Source organism: Vicia villosa, linkage group LG2 (genome assembly GCF_029867415.1).
Source record: "Vicia villosa cultivar HV-30 ecotype Madison, WI linkage group LG2, Vvil1.0, whole genome shotgun sequence".
Classification (NCBI taxonomy): domain Eukaryota; kingdom Viridiplantae; phylum Streptophyta; class Magnoliopsida; order Fabales; family Fabaceae; genus Vicia; species Vicia villosa.
In genome coordinates this window covers 183,712,105-183,732,437 of record NC_081181.1, presented here as the reverse complement: position 1 = coordinate 183,732,437, position 20,333 = coordinate 183,712,105, and the positions used below count along the sequence as shown (strand labels likewise).

The 20,333-nt window shown below is 33.4% G+C and overlaps 1 protein-coding gene across 10 annotated transcripts; it reads right to left on the bottom strand.

Annotated features, from left to right (window-relative positions):
* Window positions 1–3,750: 3,750 nt before the first annotated feature.
* Window positions 3,751–9,927, bottom strand: LOC131653213 (pentatricopeptide repeat-containing protein At1g62670, mitochondrial-like). 10 transcript variants are annotated; one of them, XR_009299041.1, is made up of 8 exons: window positions 8,161–9,927; window positions 7,546–7,699; window positions 7,259–7,335; window positions 6,956–7,123; window positions 5,564–5,804; window positions 5,354–5,433; window positions 4,878–4,934; window positions 3,754–4,794 (listed from the first exon to the last, which is right to left on the bottom strand). XR_009299041.1 is itself a non-coding variant. In XM_058923300.1 (2 exons), the coding sequence occupies exon 1, from the start codon at window positions 9,814–9,816 to the stop codon at window positions 8,161–8,163; it is 1,656 nt and encodes a 551-aa protein (XP_058779283.1). In that variant the 5' UTR covers window positions 9,817–9,927; the 3' UTR covers window positions 7,359–7,699. The 10 variants fall into 10 exon arrangements, 1 of the variants encoding a protein (XP_058779283.1); XR_009299040.1 differs by having other exon boundaries at window positions 3,751–4,794; window positions 4,878–5,433; XR_009299037.1 differs by having other exon boundaries at window positions 3,752–4,794; window positions 5,120–5,804.
* Window positions 9,928–20,333: the final 10,406 nt, after the last annotated feature.

Genomic DNA, 20,333 nt, shown 5'->3' with positions numbered 1-20,333 from the left:
GCTTGGTGAGAAGAGTGAAAGAGTAATGTAACATAATGCATCTCAGGAAAATTCAAAGCACATGCAAAAAATGAGGAGGCACTTTAAAAAACGTAACAAATTTGTTTTCTTTTTTCTCTCACGGATTTTCATTTCTCTTATGAAAAATTCTGTTAATCAATGATGAGAAAAAAAAAACTCCCTCTCTCTTATTATAAGTGTCTCTTTTTAATTTTTTTATGTCTCAAAATAAATGTCTCTTTAGAATATCAATGTAATATTATTATTTTTTTTCACTACTATACCCTTATATATTAACTTTTACGTTATTCAACAATTTCGCTACCTATAATAAATAAGGATACTTTAGTAAATGATATTAATTTTAACATTAAAATCAACACATCTAATCACTTTTTTAAGAATCGTGCAAAGCTCAGATAAGACACTTATTATCAGACGAAGAGAATAAGTATTTATTTACATGCGGTCCACAATTTTTTTTTGTTGCATTGAAATGGAAGTAGTCTCGGTCTAATTATAAAAAAAAAAGTTTTAAATGCAGGTTTGACCCCCTATTTATGTTATTTTGAACTTTTAAACCTCCTTTTACAAAATTCATTCTTTTATTCCCCACACTTACTAACTTTTGGCAATTTTTTAATCCCCACCAAAAATGCATATGTGGCATGTTTGAATGATGACATGGAACAATGACCTTTGTACCACGTAATATGGGGATTAAGATCCTCTTCATTTCTCAAAAGAAATGGAGAATACCATTACTAATGTTTTCATTAGATACAAGTTAAATTACATAAATTATATGTCACACATTTCAAGAATATATATTTATACACCAATACTTTAGTAACTGTATTCTCCATTTCTTTTGAAAAATGGAGAGGATCTCAAATCGTAATATACATATTTCATGCTCTTATTTTTAATTAAAATATATTTTCTGAAAAATTCATTATTTCAAAAATATAATTTCTGAATACGTGATTTAATCATCTCTTATTTCTCACATCCTAATTCCTCTCTTATCTCTCAAACCCATAAGTCTCTCAACCTAACGACTCAACCCTAAACAATAGTGATTCGAAGAACCCAGAAAAACTAAAATGACGCAAAGTTCAAACGCAAGGACCAGTAACAACACTAGCGACATTCCACCCATTCCGCTTTCATCGAAGAATAAAGAAGATGTCAGATTTTGTTTGAGGTATGTAATGATTCCCATTTCTTTTCTCCTCGTGCAATTTTATCTTGTTATCTGGTTGTTTTAGACAATACACTTATTGTAAACATTGTCATTGAGACCATCTCAGAGTCAATGCATTAAGCTGAGAATTCATCATATGGGAAAGTTAGTAGAGTAGTCTGTTAAATGGTATGTGGATGGAATAGTGTCTGAAATGGATTGGTTGCGGGATACAGATTTCATGTTATATATGCAGTTTGAAAAATTGATAATAAAATAGGGATATAGGAATATCAAATGCATGTGGTATTGGAACCCCAAGTATAGCTTTAGTCGTGGTCTGAGACCCTTTAACTGTGATGGTGATGTTCTTAAGTTAGTTGAGGATTTAAAAGGATTTGACATGGTGGATGTTTATGTTGAGCACACAGTAGAAGTGATAGATGAGTCAGACATAGTACATGATTATGATGAGGATGGTGGTCAAAATTATGTTGAGGATGAGGTTGATATTGATGTTGAAGTTGCAAATGATAATGATATGGCTGAGAATGAAGTTGCAAGTGATAATGATATGGATGATATAGATGGTAATGAAGTTGGCAGCGTGTTGACTGCTCCATGTCATCATTAAAACATGCAAACATATGCAATTTTGGTGGGGGACTAAAAAATTGCCAAAAGTTAGTAAGCGTGGGGACTAAAAGACTGAATTTTCTAAAAGGGGGTTTAAAAGTTAAAATAATATAAATAGAGGGTCAAAACTGCATTTTCTCCTAAAAAAAATTAAATTTATTAATAAGAAATATATTTAATCTGTATATATTTAGATATATTAGCTATTCACTATATTTTAAAAAAAAATTATGAGAGAAAAAATAAAGTATATACAGAAATACGTAAAAAAGTGGTATATTCTATAGACATCATTGAGGAGACGGATTTGAGATTAGGTCTCAAATTTAATATTGGTAAGACTAAGATTTTTTGGCCTTCATGTGATGGTAGTAAACTTTGTGATGATTTATTCCGGTTAGACATTGGAAGGTCGATGTTGGGGATGGATTTTCTTGAATGGGCTGTTAGTCGAGATGACGGCTGTTTTAAAGAGTTGTCCATAAAGAGAGCTTCCAGAGCTATTGAGTTATTGCATCTTCTACCACAACTAAGGATTCTCAAAATGAATTTCTTCTACTTCGATCCTGCATGGGTATTGTCAAATCATTTTTTGGCGTAAGAACATGTCAACCTAATATATGGAGGAAGCAACTATTTGGTTTCATAAAGAGTTCTGAAAGGCGGTTGAAGACATCATGGTTGTCGATGTCCTTTCTTCTAGGACCTTCAATGGAGGGTTGTATCTTTACCTATTAGAGTTTGGGAATTGGGTTTGTACTCGGCAATAGAGATTGCCTCATACACTTTTATGGCTTTTAGGGCTCAATCTTGGTTGTTACAAGATCATACATATATTAAGAGGGAGTGGGGTATATAGTATGGACTCAGATTTCGACGGATTTTTGGATGGTCTTAGGGTTGTGATTTCAGATTTTGACTTTAGCACTTTTACTATCAAGGGCACTGTCCCTCCTAAAGCACAATATATTTTGGTGAGTGCACTTTTTAGTAAAATTGTTAAGAATATGGATGTAAGCTTGACACCACGAGATAAAAATATTTTTTGGTTGTTTGCAAGCCGCACATGCTCTGGATTTTCTCCTTGTTATTTCTATTAATGGAGTATGTCAACATATGTCACCAGTGGAGTAGCATATTATCCTAAGATACCGTCTTATGATCCCTTGATTTCCTATTGATGTGGTTTGCACTGTTTGTCATAAGGTGTGTCTGGATATACCATTTACTTCTGACACTTTTAATTTCCTAGCACTAGAAACAGTTGATCTTTTACAAAGAGTTCAAAGGCTTATGAATAACAATGTTGTATCTCTTAGGTTTATAAGTGTAATTTTTAAAAAGATTAATTTTGCAATCTAAAAAAACATAGCGACACATCTTGTTGTCTATTTACATTTTATTTTTGTATAAACATTATTATATTGAAATGGAATTCTATTACAAATTTATATATATATATATATATATATATATATATATATATATATATATATATATATATATATATATATGTTTCTGTATAAACTCTGTGAGTCCATCAAGCTTGGTCACTTTTGATGAATGTTTGTGTGTTCAAACTTTAGCTATTCCATGGTATGGTTATGGTACCAAATGAATGGTGCAACACTCAAAGGGACCAAATAATTTGTTTCAGCTAGCATCCAAGGAAGAGAATCAAATTAAGTTGAAGGAATGAATCATGTTTCATGTATTATAAGTATATGTTGTAACTTGTAACAAAAGGAGGCTTGAGTTAAGAACTACAGAAAATAGGACTTGTGATAAGCAACATGTGCTCCATGCAAACTCCAAAATAGAAAGAGAGAAAAATTAAATAATTAAGATAATTATGAGTAGCTAAGTTATTTTTTATTAAGTCCTTTTAAGATGAACATAATTGTACTTTGTTGGATTATACGAGTGTTTTGGGATTATTTGAATGCTTTTATGTTATAATTATTATTTAATTATTCTTGTGTTTAATGCTTTTTGTGTATTGACGAACGTGCAAATTGATCTTAGCTAAGTAGAGATTATTGAACGTAAGTGAATTAGGCCTGTTATTCAACTTAGTAATTAACTAGGAATAGTTAATAATAAGTTGTGGCTTTTGGCTCTGAATTGGCCTAAGAAATTAGGAAATTATTATGTAAATTAGTGAGCTCTACACAAAAAGAATTGGGTACAGTGGTCTTTTTAAATCTCGGTGAGATTATAGCTTAATTATAATTCATTTAACACACAATTTATCAATATGTATAATTAGGGGATTCCAAATAAACATCTAATCCCTTTTAACTTTACTCTGACAGTTTTCTCGTCTTGATTTCACACCAAGTCACTATTGAACCCCCTCAATCTCTCTAGACATACTATCACACACCTTCTCCAAATCAATAAATGTTATGTGAAAGTCTAGTTGGTCCATCTAATACTACATCACACATTATAATAGATAGATCGCTTTTATGGTCGATTTTTCAAACATAAAATCAAATTGATTCTCAGTGACTTAGTCTTTTTTCTTAATCTTGGTTACATCACTCTTTCCCATTATTTCATAATTTGCACAATTTTTCTTATAAATTGGAAAAGAACCTTTATTAGGGCATATAAACCTTTAATATTAATTCATTTCACTTAGTTATTCAATGATTTATCTCCCAATCACAAATTTAGATTGATTTTTTTTTATCATTTATACTAGTTTTAGAACCTTGTCAATTCTTAAACAAAAAAATAAAAGAAACAAAAAAGATAGCATACTAGTCTACCTAACTAATACTAAAAAATCACAGGCAACTTACAGAACTCAATACACTCCAGTATTTTGTAAATCTACACACCGTGTGTGCTATACATTTATTGAATTCTAGGAATTACTCTACTTGAATGGCATGATGACATTGCATGCATCTCCAAAACCCAAATCAAATCATAGTTGTTGCTGGCCTATGATGAGTCTAATTCTGCAGTCAATTAAGAAAGATGTTTAAAAATAAGCCACAAAAATATGTATTGATAAAAAAGGTGAATCATGAATCATATTCACCAATAGGATATGCTGCCATTGCCCATTGTTAAAAAACAGTGTGTAAGTATTGTCAACCTGAACCATTCATCATAAACATTTAAGTATTAGGCTACTGCATAGTTATGCCAAAACTATAATTATGCTTACTACAAGCGTTTAAGCTCCGAGTTCTAAACTGCAGTTTTAGCAACCAAACTATTTCAAGACTTTTTCTAGTGCTCAATAATCAATTTCAACTAGCCAAGTATTAGTTCAATTACGTGTTTCTGCTCCAACCATGGCCGTAGCTCAGATTGATCATCACTGCCACAAAACATGTTGCTCAAGCTCTCTTCTTTGATCATGTGAATATCTCTTAATTCTTATATTTTCATCAATTTAGTAGAAAAAGAAAATTCCCATAGCATACTTTGAAAAGTTTGTATAAAATAAACAAATATTTTGAAGCAGCAACCAACTAGATTAGAAGTAAGAAGAAAAACTGTAATTGAAACCTCTATCTGAACATCTGTCTTTCTCCAACTCAAATCATATAGCAATAATATGTCTTGGCTGCACTTCTTTACATTTAGGACTTCCCATTAAACGCGGAACACAAAATCAGTCATCAGACTCAAAATAAAAACATCAGGAACTCGGTTGGATAAATAGTTGAAAACAAAATCAAACATCAGACTTAACACAAGGATTTCAGAGCACAGTACCTTCGTGTCACTTGTGGGTTCATTGCAGGTGGAAGTTTTGGCAGCTGGTTCGTTGCACTCGCGGGTTCATTGCAGGTGGAAGTTTTGGAAGATGGTTCGTTGCACTCGCGGATTTGTTGCAGGTAGAGGTTTTGGCTACTGGTTCGTTGCACTTGCGGGTTTGTTGCAGGTAGAGGTTTTGGCTACTGGTTCGTCGCACACTAAGGTCTTGTCCGCACGTGAACTTGCAGTTTTCCCAATCCTGTCACAGTTTATGCATGCAATCATGACAACTATATGAGCATGAATGTAAATAATCATTCATCTCAGAATGGTACAGTTGTATTTGGAGAAGGTCACTAGAGTGCATGTTCCAGAATCGTTGACTACAAACTAATATTCAATACATTTTCCATAACAAATCATCCAACAAGAGCATATGCATCCTATGATACACTCTCAACTAGCATGATTTGTTCGTATCTGGCTTCTTATCAACCTAAGAAAGGATCTTGATAACAATCACAAATTTTTAGATTCACAAGTACTGAAACTTCCCAAACAGTTGGCATATACGTTAAAAGTTACAGAAAAATTGGGCATTGGTTAATCACAATTCAATCTTTCATCGCCTAATCACAATTTTAGATTGATTTCTATCCAAGTAAATACATTTTCTATAAACAAATTTAAACCAAAATTTAAGAAAAGTACTCATTCAAAAGTTCAAAATCAGCAATTGTATAGAAATTTGTTTAGGTGCCAAGCTTGTACCTGTTGTGTACAATTCAATCTTAAATTTATCATCCTAAAAGAGTTAAGTTTTTGTAAGATTAAAATTATTATTATTATGCAGGAGTACAAGTATTCTAAAGAAAAGAAAGTGACTTGCTATGTGCCTATTCATTCTAGTGAACCAACTGAATCAACCCATTTTCCTATGACCAAACTCTGCATGTTAAAATGAACTTAAAACTACACCTCAATTTTAAAACACAGTTCTAAATAATGGTCTACAACATCATTTGCAACCCAACCGCAATATAAAGGTCTTATATAGGTCTCCGCAGAGGCATCACAAATGCAATTGTGGTTGTAATTGTCAGTATTTTAATTCAATATCACAGTATGTAACATGATCGCAACTAGAGAGAATAACAAATATTATCAGGAAATATATGGCTGCCTTTAATTTGTGAATGTGATTTACTTTCATATGCTACTAACAAATTAACAAGGATAACGTATCTTTATTTTGAATGAATCGCAGTAAAATTATATACAACTAACAGAAACTAAATCACAAGGAGCTTATAAAAACTGATAAACCGACTTCGATAACCTCTATGCCTTCTCATTCTCTTCCAAAAAGAAACTAATTAAGAAAAAATAGAAAATCAAAGTAAGACAAACTTTTTGAGCTCTGCTGTGTAGTCTGATTTCAGTTATCAGTAGCAAGGACAACCCTTCCTCGAACAACCTTTTTCACCGATGCACACAGGAGACACGTCAAGTTTGTTACATCATTGTTTGAGATTGATGATTTTCATCGAGGAGCAAGGATACAATGCACTTCCATTCCTGCAAGCAAATAGGTACACACTTTTGTTTAAATCTATTCATTTTTTTTATGCACATACATTTTTGAATTCTTGGAATTACTTTATTTGAATATGAAGCAAGGCTAAGCAAGATTCAATAGTATCTTATACTCACTTTTCATGGCATACGCACACCTCACCAAAACCAAATCAAATCACAGTAGTTGTTGGTCTATGAGTCTAAGTGGGCAGCTGCGGCCATCAATTAAGAAAGATATTTCAACAAAAAAAGAGGCACAAAATATATGTTTTATCAAGAATAATTAAAATGCAATGGCATGGCCTCAATCATTCATCAATTTAAAATGAACCTACGAAAACAAAGGTAAAATGAAATATATAACAAAGAGATCAGTTTTTAAAATAATCTAACTTTAGGCTTCAGCAAACTTGTCTACTCACAATAAAATGAAGACTTCAAACATGAGACCAGCATATCTCACTCAGTGCAAAAACAATGGGCCAGCCCCATGCTACTCCTGGACGTGATTCATCAAAGGGGTTGTCACAACTCCATTTTGGTTGGAGGGATATTGCGATCATTCTTGATCTTGACCTGTAATTAAACAGTAAACAGATGATTAGATCCTCCATTCCCAACTTTTCTTTAAAGTTTTGAAAATGTGCATAAACTATAAACACATTGCACACTATGTTGGCTGTTTTTTTACAGATAGACTGCATATATAGACCCAACTTTGTATCAAACTTTTTCGCTCCTTCTCTCTAACTCTGCCATATATTTATGTTATCATTCTCCATACCTAACTGCTGCCATCTCACCCACTCATTACCTCACTAGACACTCAGACTAGACTTTCAATATTTAAGGGCTGCTATTGGTCTATGGGTCACGACTCATATTTTCTATTTTTTGAAGGTATTGGCTAGAGGTGTAACAACAAAATAACAAAATCCTTTTTTCTCATTAGGTGAAGCAACTACATATATGAAATGATGAAATAATGTGAAACATAAATTCAAAAAAACAAGTGTATGAAAAGAAATATATTTTACCTAGTTTATGTCTTTTAGTAGACCTCTCCCAATCATTTCACGAAGAAGTTTCTCCGCTTTATCGTTTTCATCTTTTTCAAAGAGAGAAAGAATAATGGTTTCATAAGTTTTAGCATTCGGAATGCAACCACCGTCTTTCATTTTTGACAGCATGGCCAATGCCTCATCGAACAAGTCATTTTTACAAAAGCCCTTGATCATAATAGTATATGTACAAACATCTAGATTGTAGCCTTTGACCAAAAGATCTTCGAAAACCTTTTGTGCATCCTTAAGTCTTCCACTTTTACACAATCCTTCAATAAGAATAGTATATGTGAACATATCTGGTTGAATACCAATTTCCTTAAGTTTTGTTATTAATGCAATTGCCTCTTCAACATAATGGTTTTTGCATAAACCACCCAATATAGAATTGTAAGTAATTATGTCAGGAGGTTGACCTCTATCATGCATCTCATCGACAAGTTTTAGAGCATATGAGATTCTCCCTTGTTTGCTCAAACCATCAATAAGGGAGTTGTAAGTTACCACATCCGGAATAATGTTTCTACAATGCATTTGTTCAAATAGATTCATGGCTTCATCAACCATTTGAATCTTACACAATCCATTAATCATGATACTGTAGCTCCTAACGTTAGCACTCACTCCCCTCTGGGGCATAGTGTTGAATATATCCTTGGCCCTATTCACTTCTTTCACTAGGCAGTATCCATCCATCAAAGAGTTATAAGTAACAATGTTAGGTTTTATGTCTTTTTTCATCATCACAGCAAACACATTTTTAGCTTCTTTCACTTTTCCTTCTTTACAAAATGCATCAACCAAAATACTAAAGGTATAGACATCCGGGTTGATGTTTTCCAATATCATCTTATTAAACAAATCAATTGCCTCTTTTATTTTACCAACAATGCAAAAGCCACTAATTAAAGCAGTGTAAGTGACAACATCAGGAGAAATTCTCTTAACAATCATTTCAAAATATAAATCAAAAGCATCGTCAACAAGTTTATATTTGCACATACCATCAATAATTGTGCTGTACATGACCACATCAGGCTGAACCAATTTCCCATCAACATGTCTCAATAATTGCAAGGCAGCTCGTGTTTCTCCCACTTTACATAACCCATTGATTAATATCCCATAACTAACTCGGTTCAGCTGAAATCCTAGGGCTAGGAGCTTGTCATGAAAGTGCAATGCTTGATGGATTTGACCTTTGAGACAGAGACCCTTGATGATTGTATTGAAAGTTATGGCATTTGGGTGATAACCCTTCTTGAGAATGTTGGCAAATACAGAAAAGGAAAGAGAATTGAGACCCAAGTGAGAATAGCAATTGATCAAGATGGTCAATGTGACTAAGTTAGATGGGACTCCCATTAGTTCCATTTGTCGATGAAGTGAGACGGCAGTAGAGTAATGGTTGGCCTTAACAAGGGAACCTAAAATTTTACCAAATTGGAAGATGGATGCCGTACGATTCTGATGGAGCAAGCGATTGAATGAGGAAACCAGATTGTCTTTGTCTTCTTCATCATCACGTAATCGAGAGTACATCTTCCTCGGAATGAATTTAGGGTTTGGATGTCGAAAATTGGGAATGAAAAGAGAGAAAACAACACTTCTCAAATTGGAAAACGACATTGATATGATATGGATAAGCCTTGTGCTGTGTTGTGTTCCTACGTAATTGATATTGTCAAGGTTGAGATTGAATATTAAATTTGTTTGTAGGTTATGCTTGGTTTTAGATATGGTGCATCTTGATACTTTTCTCAAAGCTAGTGTGCATCCTTGAATATTAAAATTATATTGATAAATTTTCCAATAAATAAATTCAAAATTATTATTTTTTTAATTTATAATAGATAATTGAAAATATTTTTTAATATTTTTTTAAAGTTTCGTCCATACACTTTTAATATGAACTTTTTAATATATTTTTTAAAAATAATAATAGAACAGTCAAATAAAATATCATCAAATAAAATATCGTAAAATTTTAGTTGATAAAAAGTTTATATCAGTAGTAATTGAGACCAATGGGATTAATTAGTTAGTCTTATGGTAATCCATAGACCAATGACAACCCTAAAATATGGGAAAGTACATTCTATAAAGAAAAAAATTTAGTGAGTTAATGAATGGGGAAGGGTGAGATAACAATAGTTAGTGTTCTGGACTGAGCCAACGTCTGGTCTAATTAGACTAAGGCCCAAAATCTCACCTAGCCCACAAGGTAGCATTCCTCGGCACGTGGCCTCAGGCGCGTGCCAGCCGGACTAAATACCCCCATTTGTACGCAAGTGCGTGGCCCACTACTAACCGGCTTCTAGCCCATAGGGCATCCCTCCCCGGCTCGTGGCCCATGGGACCTCGAGCGTTGCCACCAACGACATCGGGCAGGCGCTCTCTGCGAGCACCTCCGTCCACCCCTTCAATCGAGGACCCTCCTCCTCGTAGGGTTTCTTCACTTCCAATTCTTTGGATTAAACGGAGTCTACGCGCTCCCTAAAAGACCGCGTCTCCTCCTTTAATTGCGAAGTGGTTAACCCAGGATGGAGAACACGTGTTGATCTCCACTATACACGTAGGATCCTGACAGTCTCCGAATTGGGCCTGGGCATCCAATCCCAAAGCGAGATCTTGGTTCAGCGCTGGGGTCTATAAATACCCTTTTTCACTAGAGGCTCAAGTATCATCATTCACTCTCTTTTTTACCTTGTACTTTCACTATGGTTGCTCTTTCTTCTCACTTTAGCATCGGAGTACCTTGCAGGTACACCCCCCAGTTCATTACAGGCCTTGAAGATCCATTTGATCAGGTAAGATCAGTTAGGTATAGAATAGAGAATGATAGAATAAATATGTGGTTGTGTTAGAGAGAAAAGGCATGAAAAATTTTGTTATGTAATTGAGTAGTATTAGATTTGAGAGAAAGCTAATAGTCATTTCTCAGTGTATGTATATTGAATAATCTGATTTTCTCTTAATCAATTACAAAGAGGTTAGCCATTTATAAAAAGTTGAGCATAACCTACACACACTTAAGAGTTATCATGCATTTACTGATGAGTTGGCAGTAACAAACTGCTGACATGGCATAAATGATTTTACACATTGTAGCTTGTCATGCAAGCTACTATTACAATCAATGTTATCAGATATCTGCAATTGCGGAGCTATGGAGGATATACGTGACATGAGGGTCTTGGGCTCACCACAATGGTAAATATCAGTCGATATTGCGGTTTTTTATGCCATAATTCGCTATAACGACACCACAAAGCGTCTGCTATGGTGGGGTTTTGGCTCCCCGCCATGGACAACACTGATTACAATGCGGATCTTCTTTTGTAAACTGTTCTATCAGCTGGCACAGAGGCGAACTAACTGCTACAAATATGTTTGATTTTGTGTTCTTCCATTTATCCAACCGTGTTCTTGATGTTCTTATTTTGGCTGTGATTTTTTGTTTAAAGGGAGGTCCTGAGTTTCAAGAAGTGTGACCAAGATATATTATTGCTATATGATTTAGTTGGTTGCGCTTCAAAGTATTTGTTCTCTTTATATAAACTTTTCAAAGTATGCTATGGGAATTTTCTTTTACTAAATTGATGGAGAAATAAGAATATAGAGATGTTCAAGTTGTGCTATAAGAAATTGTTTTTATTCTATTCAATAAAGCTAGAAAAACTTGTGGTATTTTTTATTCGCTAATTTTACTGATGTTTGATGTTTGCAGATATTGTTAGCACTGAAAATTAGTGAATCCATCGTATCGTTACAAAAAAAAAAGTTGGGCATGGATCAAACAACATGTTTTGTGGCATTGATGATCAATCTGAGCTATGATCATGGTTATAGGAAACACTTAAATTGAACAAATATTTGAGCCTAACTTATGGGCTAATAAACTATGGGTGTGGTTAACTTAAATTATGTTTTACTTTGATATATATATATATATATATATATATATATATATATATATATATATATATATATATATATATATATATATATATATATATATATATATATATATATATATATATATATATATATATATATATATATATATATATATATATATATTACAAAAACATCTATCTAAAAGTAACAAAAAAATAGAAAATTGTTTGTACCGGAATTTGAATTCTGTTATTCCATGTATATTTAGCTACAGTTGCTTATAAAAAATGTAACGAAATGTCTTTTGATAAATATAAAACCCCAAAAGATATATTTTGTAGTAGTGCTTATTACATGCTTAATGTAAAAACCATCATGTTTTCAAGGCAGTTGCATTGGTCAACAATATTAAAATCAAGGCATTCAACCATATATGAGCTCATAAAATATACTTATCGATGGATTGTGCTATGAAGGAAGGCTAAATAATGCAGAAAAGATTTTTCATGATTTTGATTAAAGGATACAATGTAACCGTCAGGACATACTCCATTTGTTCCAAATTATTTGTCGCAATGACTCACTTCACATAGATTAAGAAACATTAATAAATGAAAAAGAGAATGATGATTTTATCAAATTATCCTGACTGATTAACTATTGGTATATTCACAATAACATTGATATTAAGTGAGAAAACAATAAATTAAGAGTATTTATTAGAGGGTACAATTGGAAGAATAAATATAAAATTGCATAGGTAATGTAAAGTGACAAATTTTTTGGGATAAATTTTCTTTTCCAAATGTGATATTTATTTTAGGACAAACGGGGTATAATATTATGATTAATGGTCTTTGTTTAGAGGGTTTGTTTGATGAAGCAGAGATGCTGCTGTCAAAAATTGGAGATAACGGTTGCATTTCGGTTGCTGTAACTTTTGAAACAATTATTCTTGCTCTCTTTGAAAATGAGGAGAATGATGACATGAAATGATTTCTAGAGATCTTTTGTAAAAAAAAGTACTAGTTAAAATGTTTCAGTGTTACATATTAGGTTATTTGGAATGTAGATATCAATGATCTTTTCTTTATATTAAGAAGATCCTAAAGTCCCACATTGGTTGGAGATAGAGCATTGAAAGAGAATATATAGAGGGACACTCCTCACCTTAACAACCGGTTTTGTAAGGATGAATTAGGTCAAACTCTAATATGGTATCAGAGTCTATCGATCGGACCATGGGCTGCTCAATGTTAATATTCGCGCACCAAGCCCAAAAAGAGTGATGGACGTGAGGGGTGTATTAGGAAGATCCTAAAGTCCCACACTGGTTGGAGATAGAGCATTGAAAGAGAATATATAGAGGGACACTCCTCACCTTACAAACCGATTTTGTAAGGATGAGTTAGGTCAAAATCTAATACTTTAGTATTTGTTTATATATAGTATTTTCTTGTCATTGATGCCCAATTAATTGAAGAAGTGGATCTAGAAATGAACTTCTTTCAGGAGCCTTCACAATGTGTTAGTTAGAAGAAAAGGATAATACTAATTTATTCTATTCTTTAAATGTCAGTAGACTTGTCATCTGTTTTGCATAATGAAATACAAATCACACTATTCTTTTTCTTCAGTTTTTGGGATGAAAAGTTGGCTGATTCGAAAGAGCTTATGGTTTTATGTAAAATGAACAATCAGACTCCCTAGAAATTGGATGCAAGATGTAGAAAAAAAATGTTCAGTTGTGGTAAGTAAATTAAGAAGCCAAAGTTACCACATGGAAGTGGATAACAATTAAGTTTCCATGTTTCTCAAGTTCCCTTTGACCTTGCATAGTTCTTGGGGTTTCAATCTAATTAATAGTGTATGCAACATCAGCATGTGGAACAAAATTTAAAGCTATTTAAACATATCTACAATTGAACAGTAAACATAGTTTTTGTTTATGAACATTCCGTCATTATGGTAGAAGATCCTCTCCAGTCAATTTTTTTTTGGAAATTTAGTAGACTAATCTAGGGGATCAATCTATACCGTCCACTAGCGGAAAGCCAATTAAAGTCAGAACAAAATTCTTAATAAAATGAGCCAAACAAATCAAATGTGAAGATGGGAAAATGGTCAAAGATGGCGTGGTAGTGGAATGAATAATGGATGTCTCAAACAGTGTTATAAATTCCTCCACGGAAGAGTTATATGAAGAATATGTCTTACAGTTTATGGGGATGTGTATGAGATATTCAAATTTCCTAAAATATGTTGAGAGCACAATTCTAAATTAGGTGAAAGAGAAGATTGTTTGTACTTGAACTAATCAAGTTAGACATTTTGGCAATACAACAACTAACATATTTGAATTTGCACATGCTATATTAAAGAATTGGTTGGGAAAGAGTAAAGGTGATTTTTGTAGAGGTTAGAATTTCGTGAACCAAATGATATGAAATCAACATAATGAGATACAAACATCTTTTGGTCAGAGCATTACTGTATTAGAACACTGATTCAGAGACAATATCCTCTATTAACAGTTGGTTGGCAACATATCTTGAATGAGGTCAAATTTTATTTATCTTAAAGTCAAGCGAGCAAATAAAATAGGATCAAATAGTTCAAAGGAAGACATATGGTCTTCCATGTGTTTGTTTAATTGTAAAGAAAATAAAGTTCAACTGATGACATTCGTCATTACGGGATTTTTATGAGAAAATTCAGATGAATTCTGAAGAATAATGAGCAAAAGTCATGTCAAAATGTAAAGAATTAAGCCAAAATGCATAACAATGAAGAAATAAATACTTAGTGTAAATGGTGAAGAAAAAGAGAATAAAAACATGCATTTTCTTCTGGAATTCTTGCGCCAGCGATGCATCTCATCATTCTGCGATGAGGCTTGCATTGTGGCAGGATACTACTGTATCGTGGCGAGATGGGACGTGTTTTAGCTGACATGCATATTTCTATTTATAGGTAATTTTGGCTACTTTTTGAGGACTTCTAGAAATTGGAGATAAAGTGGCGGCTAGGAATACTCAAGCGGGGAATTTGGAGAGCATTGGGATCATTGAAGAGTCATTCTTCCATAGATTTTGATAATGAATATTTATCCACTCATGGTATTTTTTTTTAATTTATCAGTGAGTAGCTAAGTTTCTCTAGATTAGATCTTTTGAGATGAACCTTATTGAGACTTTTATTGTTGTTATCTTTATTTAAATTTTTCTTTAGTTTAATTTTTTGTCACTTACGGGCGTACGAATCGATTTATATATGTAGGGGTTCTGACCGTTAGTCTACTTATTTGATCTAGGGCAATTTATTCGACTTTGTAATTAACTAGTGATAGGTAATTAGAAATAGTTGTTTTTTAATTAACACACATAGAACACCAAATTTAATTTTGAATTGGCCTAAGGAATTAGTGAATTTTATCGTATAAATTAGTAAGTTTTTACACCAAAGAATTGGGTGCAGTGCTCTTGTTAATTCAAAGTGAGATAATAATGTAATTGAAACTCAATAAATACATAGTTCATCAACAAGTAAATATTAAGGGGATTTTATATAAAAGACCTAATCACTTTTCTGCCTTAAAGTTAATTCATTTAGTTTTCTCGTTCGTGTTTTAGAATCTATTTCCTAACTAAAACCCCCCACTTAATTACTTAAATACGCACATATATGTTTTGGATTTCAACAGGCTAATTCAGTAATCTTTGACATTAAGAATTATGTTCTTACGTTTTTGAAGGAGAACCCATTTGACAGTCGAGCAATTAGAGATCATTGGGAGCATCTCGTTAAAATCCATGAGACTTGCTTGATGTGTAAACCAACCGGTGACGTCTCTGACTATCCGGTAAAATTACATTTCTTTGGTTTTTCCTTGATAGATCATGCAAAGGATTAGTTGAAATGTATTCCAAATGGAACTATTCAAACTTGGGAAGAGCTAGATAACAAGTTCTTAGAACAGTATTACTAAAACCCTCAGTTCGTGGAAAGAAAACCCGCAATTACCGACTTTCACTAGTACAGAAATACTTTTTTAGCAGCAGATTTTAAGTCAGTTCACAATCCACCCGACCTAAGAAGTGACGCGGTGGCAATTCCGTAAATAAGTATAACTTATTTAGGTCGGTTATATTTTAAACCGACTTAACAAAGATTAAATAAAAATGTATAATTTGTATTCGATTTCTTAAGTCGCTTATATTTGATAACTGACTTAAGAAGTTTATTTATTAAGTCAGACGTTGCATACCTGACCTATGAGATTTTATTTACTACTAAGAAGGCGCGAGTTCGATTCCAGTTTTAAACATTTTAGTGAATTAAAATTTTAGTTGGTACGAGGTTTCGAACCGAAGACCATTCATTCCCAAAAAAACTGCTTACCACTACGCTGGCTATTTCTTATTTGGTTTATTATGAATATATAATGTATATATATATAATATCTATAATTAAGTTTTTATTTGGAAAATTATTTTTTGATATTTACAAAGACATAATCACCCACTGAGTAATATATTGAGAAGAATAATAGGGTTTGTGTCACTCACTCTTCACTGTTCCTCTAACCGTTCCTTCTCATATCAAAGCCACCACCACCGTGAACCAGATCTCCCACCGTAAACTTCCAATCACCGCCGCGAGCTCATGCCCCACCGGTTGGATTCCATATCCCCTCAATCTCTTCTTATTTCTCTGTCAATGAATGCTCTTCAACTTTTTTTTTCTTTTATGATTTTAACGTTTTATTTACTGCTTCTTTGTTTGTGCTTTATGTTGTTTCTTTGTTTGAAGTGTTAAATTTAGGTTTCGGTGATTCCAAATTTCAGCTTCTCTATTCTTAATAAAATTATCAAGGTTTTAGAATCATAGAATAAGACATTTTATCATGAAGATTTATGAAAATAATAACTATCACATGATTTGAAATTGGTTGGTCTGAAGGCTCCTGAAAGATTTGACATTGGTTGTATGAAGTCTCATGAAAGATTTGTAATTGGTTGGTTTGATACTGATATTAGGAGAATAAAATTGAAAAGAGAGAATCTGGTGGGACCATAATATCCACATCAGGAGAATAAAATTGAAAAATAGATGGTGGGCCATTAGATATTCACAAAAGACAGAGAAGACATAAAAGTGAGACTCTGTCATGTGTCTATATTGAACAAAACAAAAACAAAGTAAAACACAGTGTCATGTGTGTGTTAGTAATATCATTTTGATTGTTGGTTTGTTGCATTGCATTTTATTTTATGTATGAGTTTGGATCATTACTTCATCTTCTTTTTTTTGAAGTGTTTTCTAATGGCTTAATTGTTGTTATTGTTGATGGCAGGAGAGATATCACCAACACAACTGTAATTTTGTTGCAGACCTCCTTCTTTACAAACTTCATTAGGACAAAAAAGGTATGATGCTCTCCCCCTTTAAATATATATTATTGATAATTTTGTTGCAGTCCATATTATGCTTATACTTTTTGTGCTTGCAATTTTTTAAAACAAATCTGTCAACAAGTGTTTCAATTTTTATATAATGGCCAATATCTAAAATGAGTATCTCAATTTTTATTTCTTATTTTAGTTATGATTGATGTCATGTGGTCCTTGATTTTTTGAGTCAGTTTCATGTTGAAATTTATTTATATATCGATGGATGTTTTTGGAAAATGGAAGAAGTAAGGTTTTATCTTCTACATGATGGAGTTTCCAGTGTTGCTAAATAGGTTCATATTCGTTGAGTATGATTAGTTTTTAGGTTTTTTTTTAATGAAAACAAAATTGATTTGAGAACTAAAGAAGGGGAAAAAAAAGTAGAAAATGGATTTTTGAAAATAAAAATCAAGTATAGGAAAGTCATTTATTTGTTTATTCATGGCTACTTTGAGGCTTTGGCCTGTTGTATGTTTTTCTAGATCCTGCTTTGGTTTTATAATGGAAAATTTATGTTATCTAGAAATCTTGGTAACTTTCAATTATTGTTTTTTCTCATTTATGTGTTTATATATGTTCAGACATGTATTTTTGATTGTTTTTAATATGCTTCAGTTTTACTCAAATGAACTAAGTAGTGAGAACTATTTGAGGATTCCTAATTTGAAAGAGGAGGAAATATACATGTGAATGAATGGTCTTGTATTTAAAGCCATTACTTAAGTGGTGATTAAATTTTTAGTGTTTACTAATTTTAAATAAAAATAACTAAACTTAAACCAATGATGCATAAGTTTTAGAGCCATTTCAATATTGAAAGCAATTCCAATATTGAAAGAGGAGCAAACCAACCAATGATGTATAAGTTTTAGTTAAATTTTTAATGTGTACTAATTTTAAATTTTTAGTTAAATTTTTAGTGTTTACTAATTTTTAGTTTTAGTTAAATTTTTAGTGTTTACTGGCTTTAAATTTTTAGTGTTTACTAATTTTTAGTTTTAGTTAAGTTTGTTTACAATTAGTTACAGCCATATGGCAAACATGAGCTATCTCTATTGTTATATGCTTATTTGTGAAATTTTGTTTACAATTAGTTACAGCCTATATGTTTCTATATATATGGTAAGGATTTTCAGTACTACCTAATAGAAAAAGAGAAACTCATGATGAGAGTGTTAGAAACAGAGAGAAAATGACGGAAAGTTTGAGATCTAAGCTCTTTGTATTTTCTAATTATAGAAAAGTTAGTTACATAATGTGTTGTTGACTGGTATTTATACAAGTAGTATATATAATCTGAGTATAGACATAGAATTTACAAAATTCTACATTATCTATAATTAACTATTAAAGGAGTCCTTAAACAATGAGTGAAAGAGCAAAATATGTGATCGTTGAGTAATTTTCAATCTTGATAAATCATGAGATTGCATCAATATTAGCTTTTCTCGCTATAACAAAATACTGTCATTTTTTGCATTCCTTTTATACTTTGATTTTTGCATTTAGAAAACCAACAAGTTTGTCGACAACTTCTTTTGTAGTCTAGTATTTGGAAGTTGTTGACAACTCCCTAAGCATGTGTTTCACTTATAGTGAAGTTATCTTTGTTCCATCCTTAATCTTTGCGGGTGTTTAATTTCTTTTCCTGAGGGTAGGGCCGATGTCAGTGTTGTTGTCGATGAGTTGGTCGAACTTCCTTTTCAGTGATCCGACCGATAGATGGTCGGGGGTTGCTCCATTGGAGATGACAATGGCGGTTGGGAAATTCTCCCAACGGCTGTGTGTTGGGGCCAATCCTGGAGCGGGGATGAAATCTTCGGGTCTGGTGACATAGAGAGCGACCTGGAATGGTCCATGGTCGGGAGATTTGTCCTCGTCAAATCTGTCTGGCCTTTTGCTATCTTTGTAGGGGGCATCGCCTTTCTTCGTGTACTTCGATAAGCGTTCCTCCTTGATCAGTGTTTCTATCACATCTTTTAAGTGGACACAATCTTCTGTGAGATGTCTGTGACTCTTATGGTACTTGCACCATTTGGATTTATCCGCACCTGGTCGGGGGCTCCTGGTTTAGGGAAACGAACTCCGGATTCTTTGAATTCGGTGCTTTTGCACTCAGCCCAAATTCGCTTGTGGGAAGCGACTAGAGGAGTGTAGTTGGTGAAGCGACCAGACGGTCCTCAATTCTCCTTGCTTTCTCGGAGCCTCTCTTATTTTCTTTTCTCCCCTCCTTGGCGAGGAGGAGTGTCGTCGCGCCTCGAGATCTTTTCTTTCCGAAGAGGGTTGGCTCTTTCTTCATATGTGATGTAGGCATGTGCCTTGACGAGGAGTTCCTCCAGGGTCTGGGGTTTCTCGATGCTGACGGCCTTGTGAAATTCGTTGCTGGGGCGGAGTCCTTTGTCAAGCAAGTACAATTTCATCTCTTCGATGGTGGGCACCTGGACTTCCTCATGGTTGAATCGGTCCAAATAATCTCGGAGTGGTTCATTTGGTCCCTGCACTATAGCTTCCAGAGAGGCTTCGGTCTTCGGGTGTCGACGTGAAGCGGTGAAGTGATGGGAGAATTTTTCTCTAAATTAGGCCCAGGAGTGGAATGAGTTCCTCGGTAGGCTCTTGTACCAGGTCATCACTTCTCCTCTCAGTGTTTTGGGGAAGATTCGACATTTGATAGTGCCGCTGACAGAGTGATAGTCGAGCGTGGTTTCGACGTTGAGGATGTGAACTTCGGGGTCGGTGGTATCGTCTTAGAGATCCATCACGGGTGGTTTCTCCATTCCCTTGGGGATCCGGGCC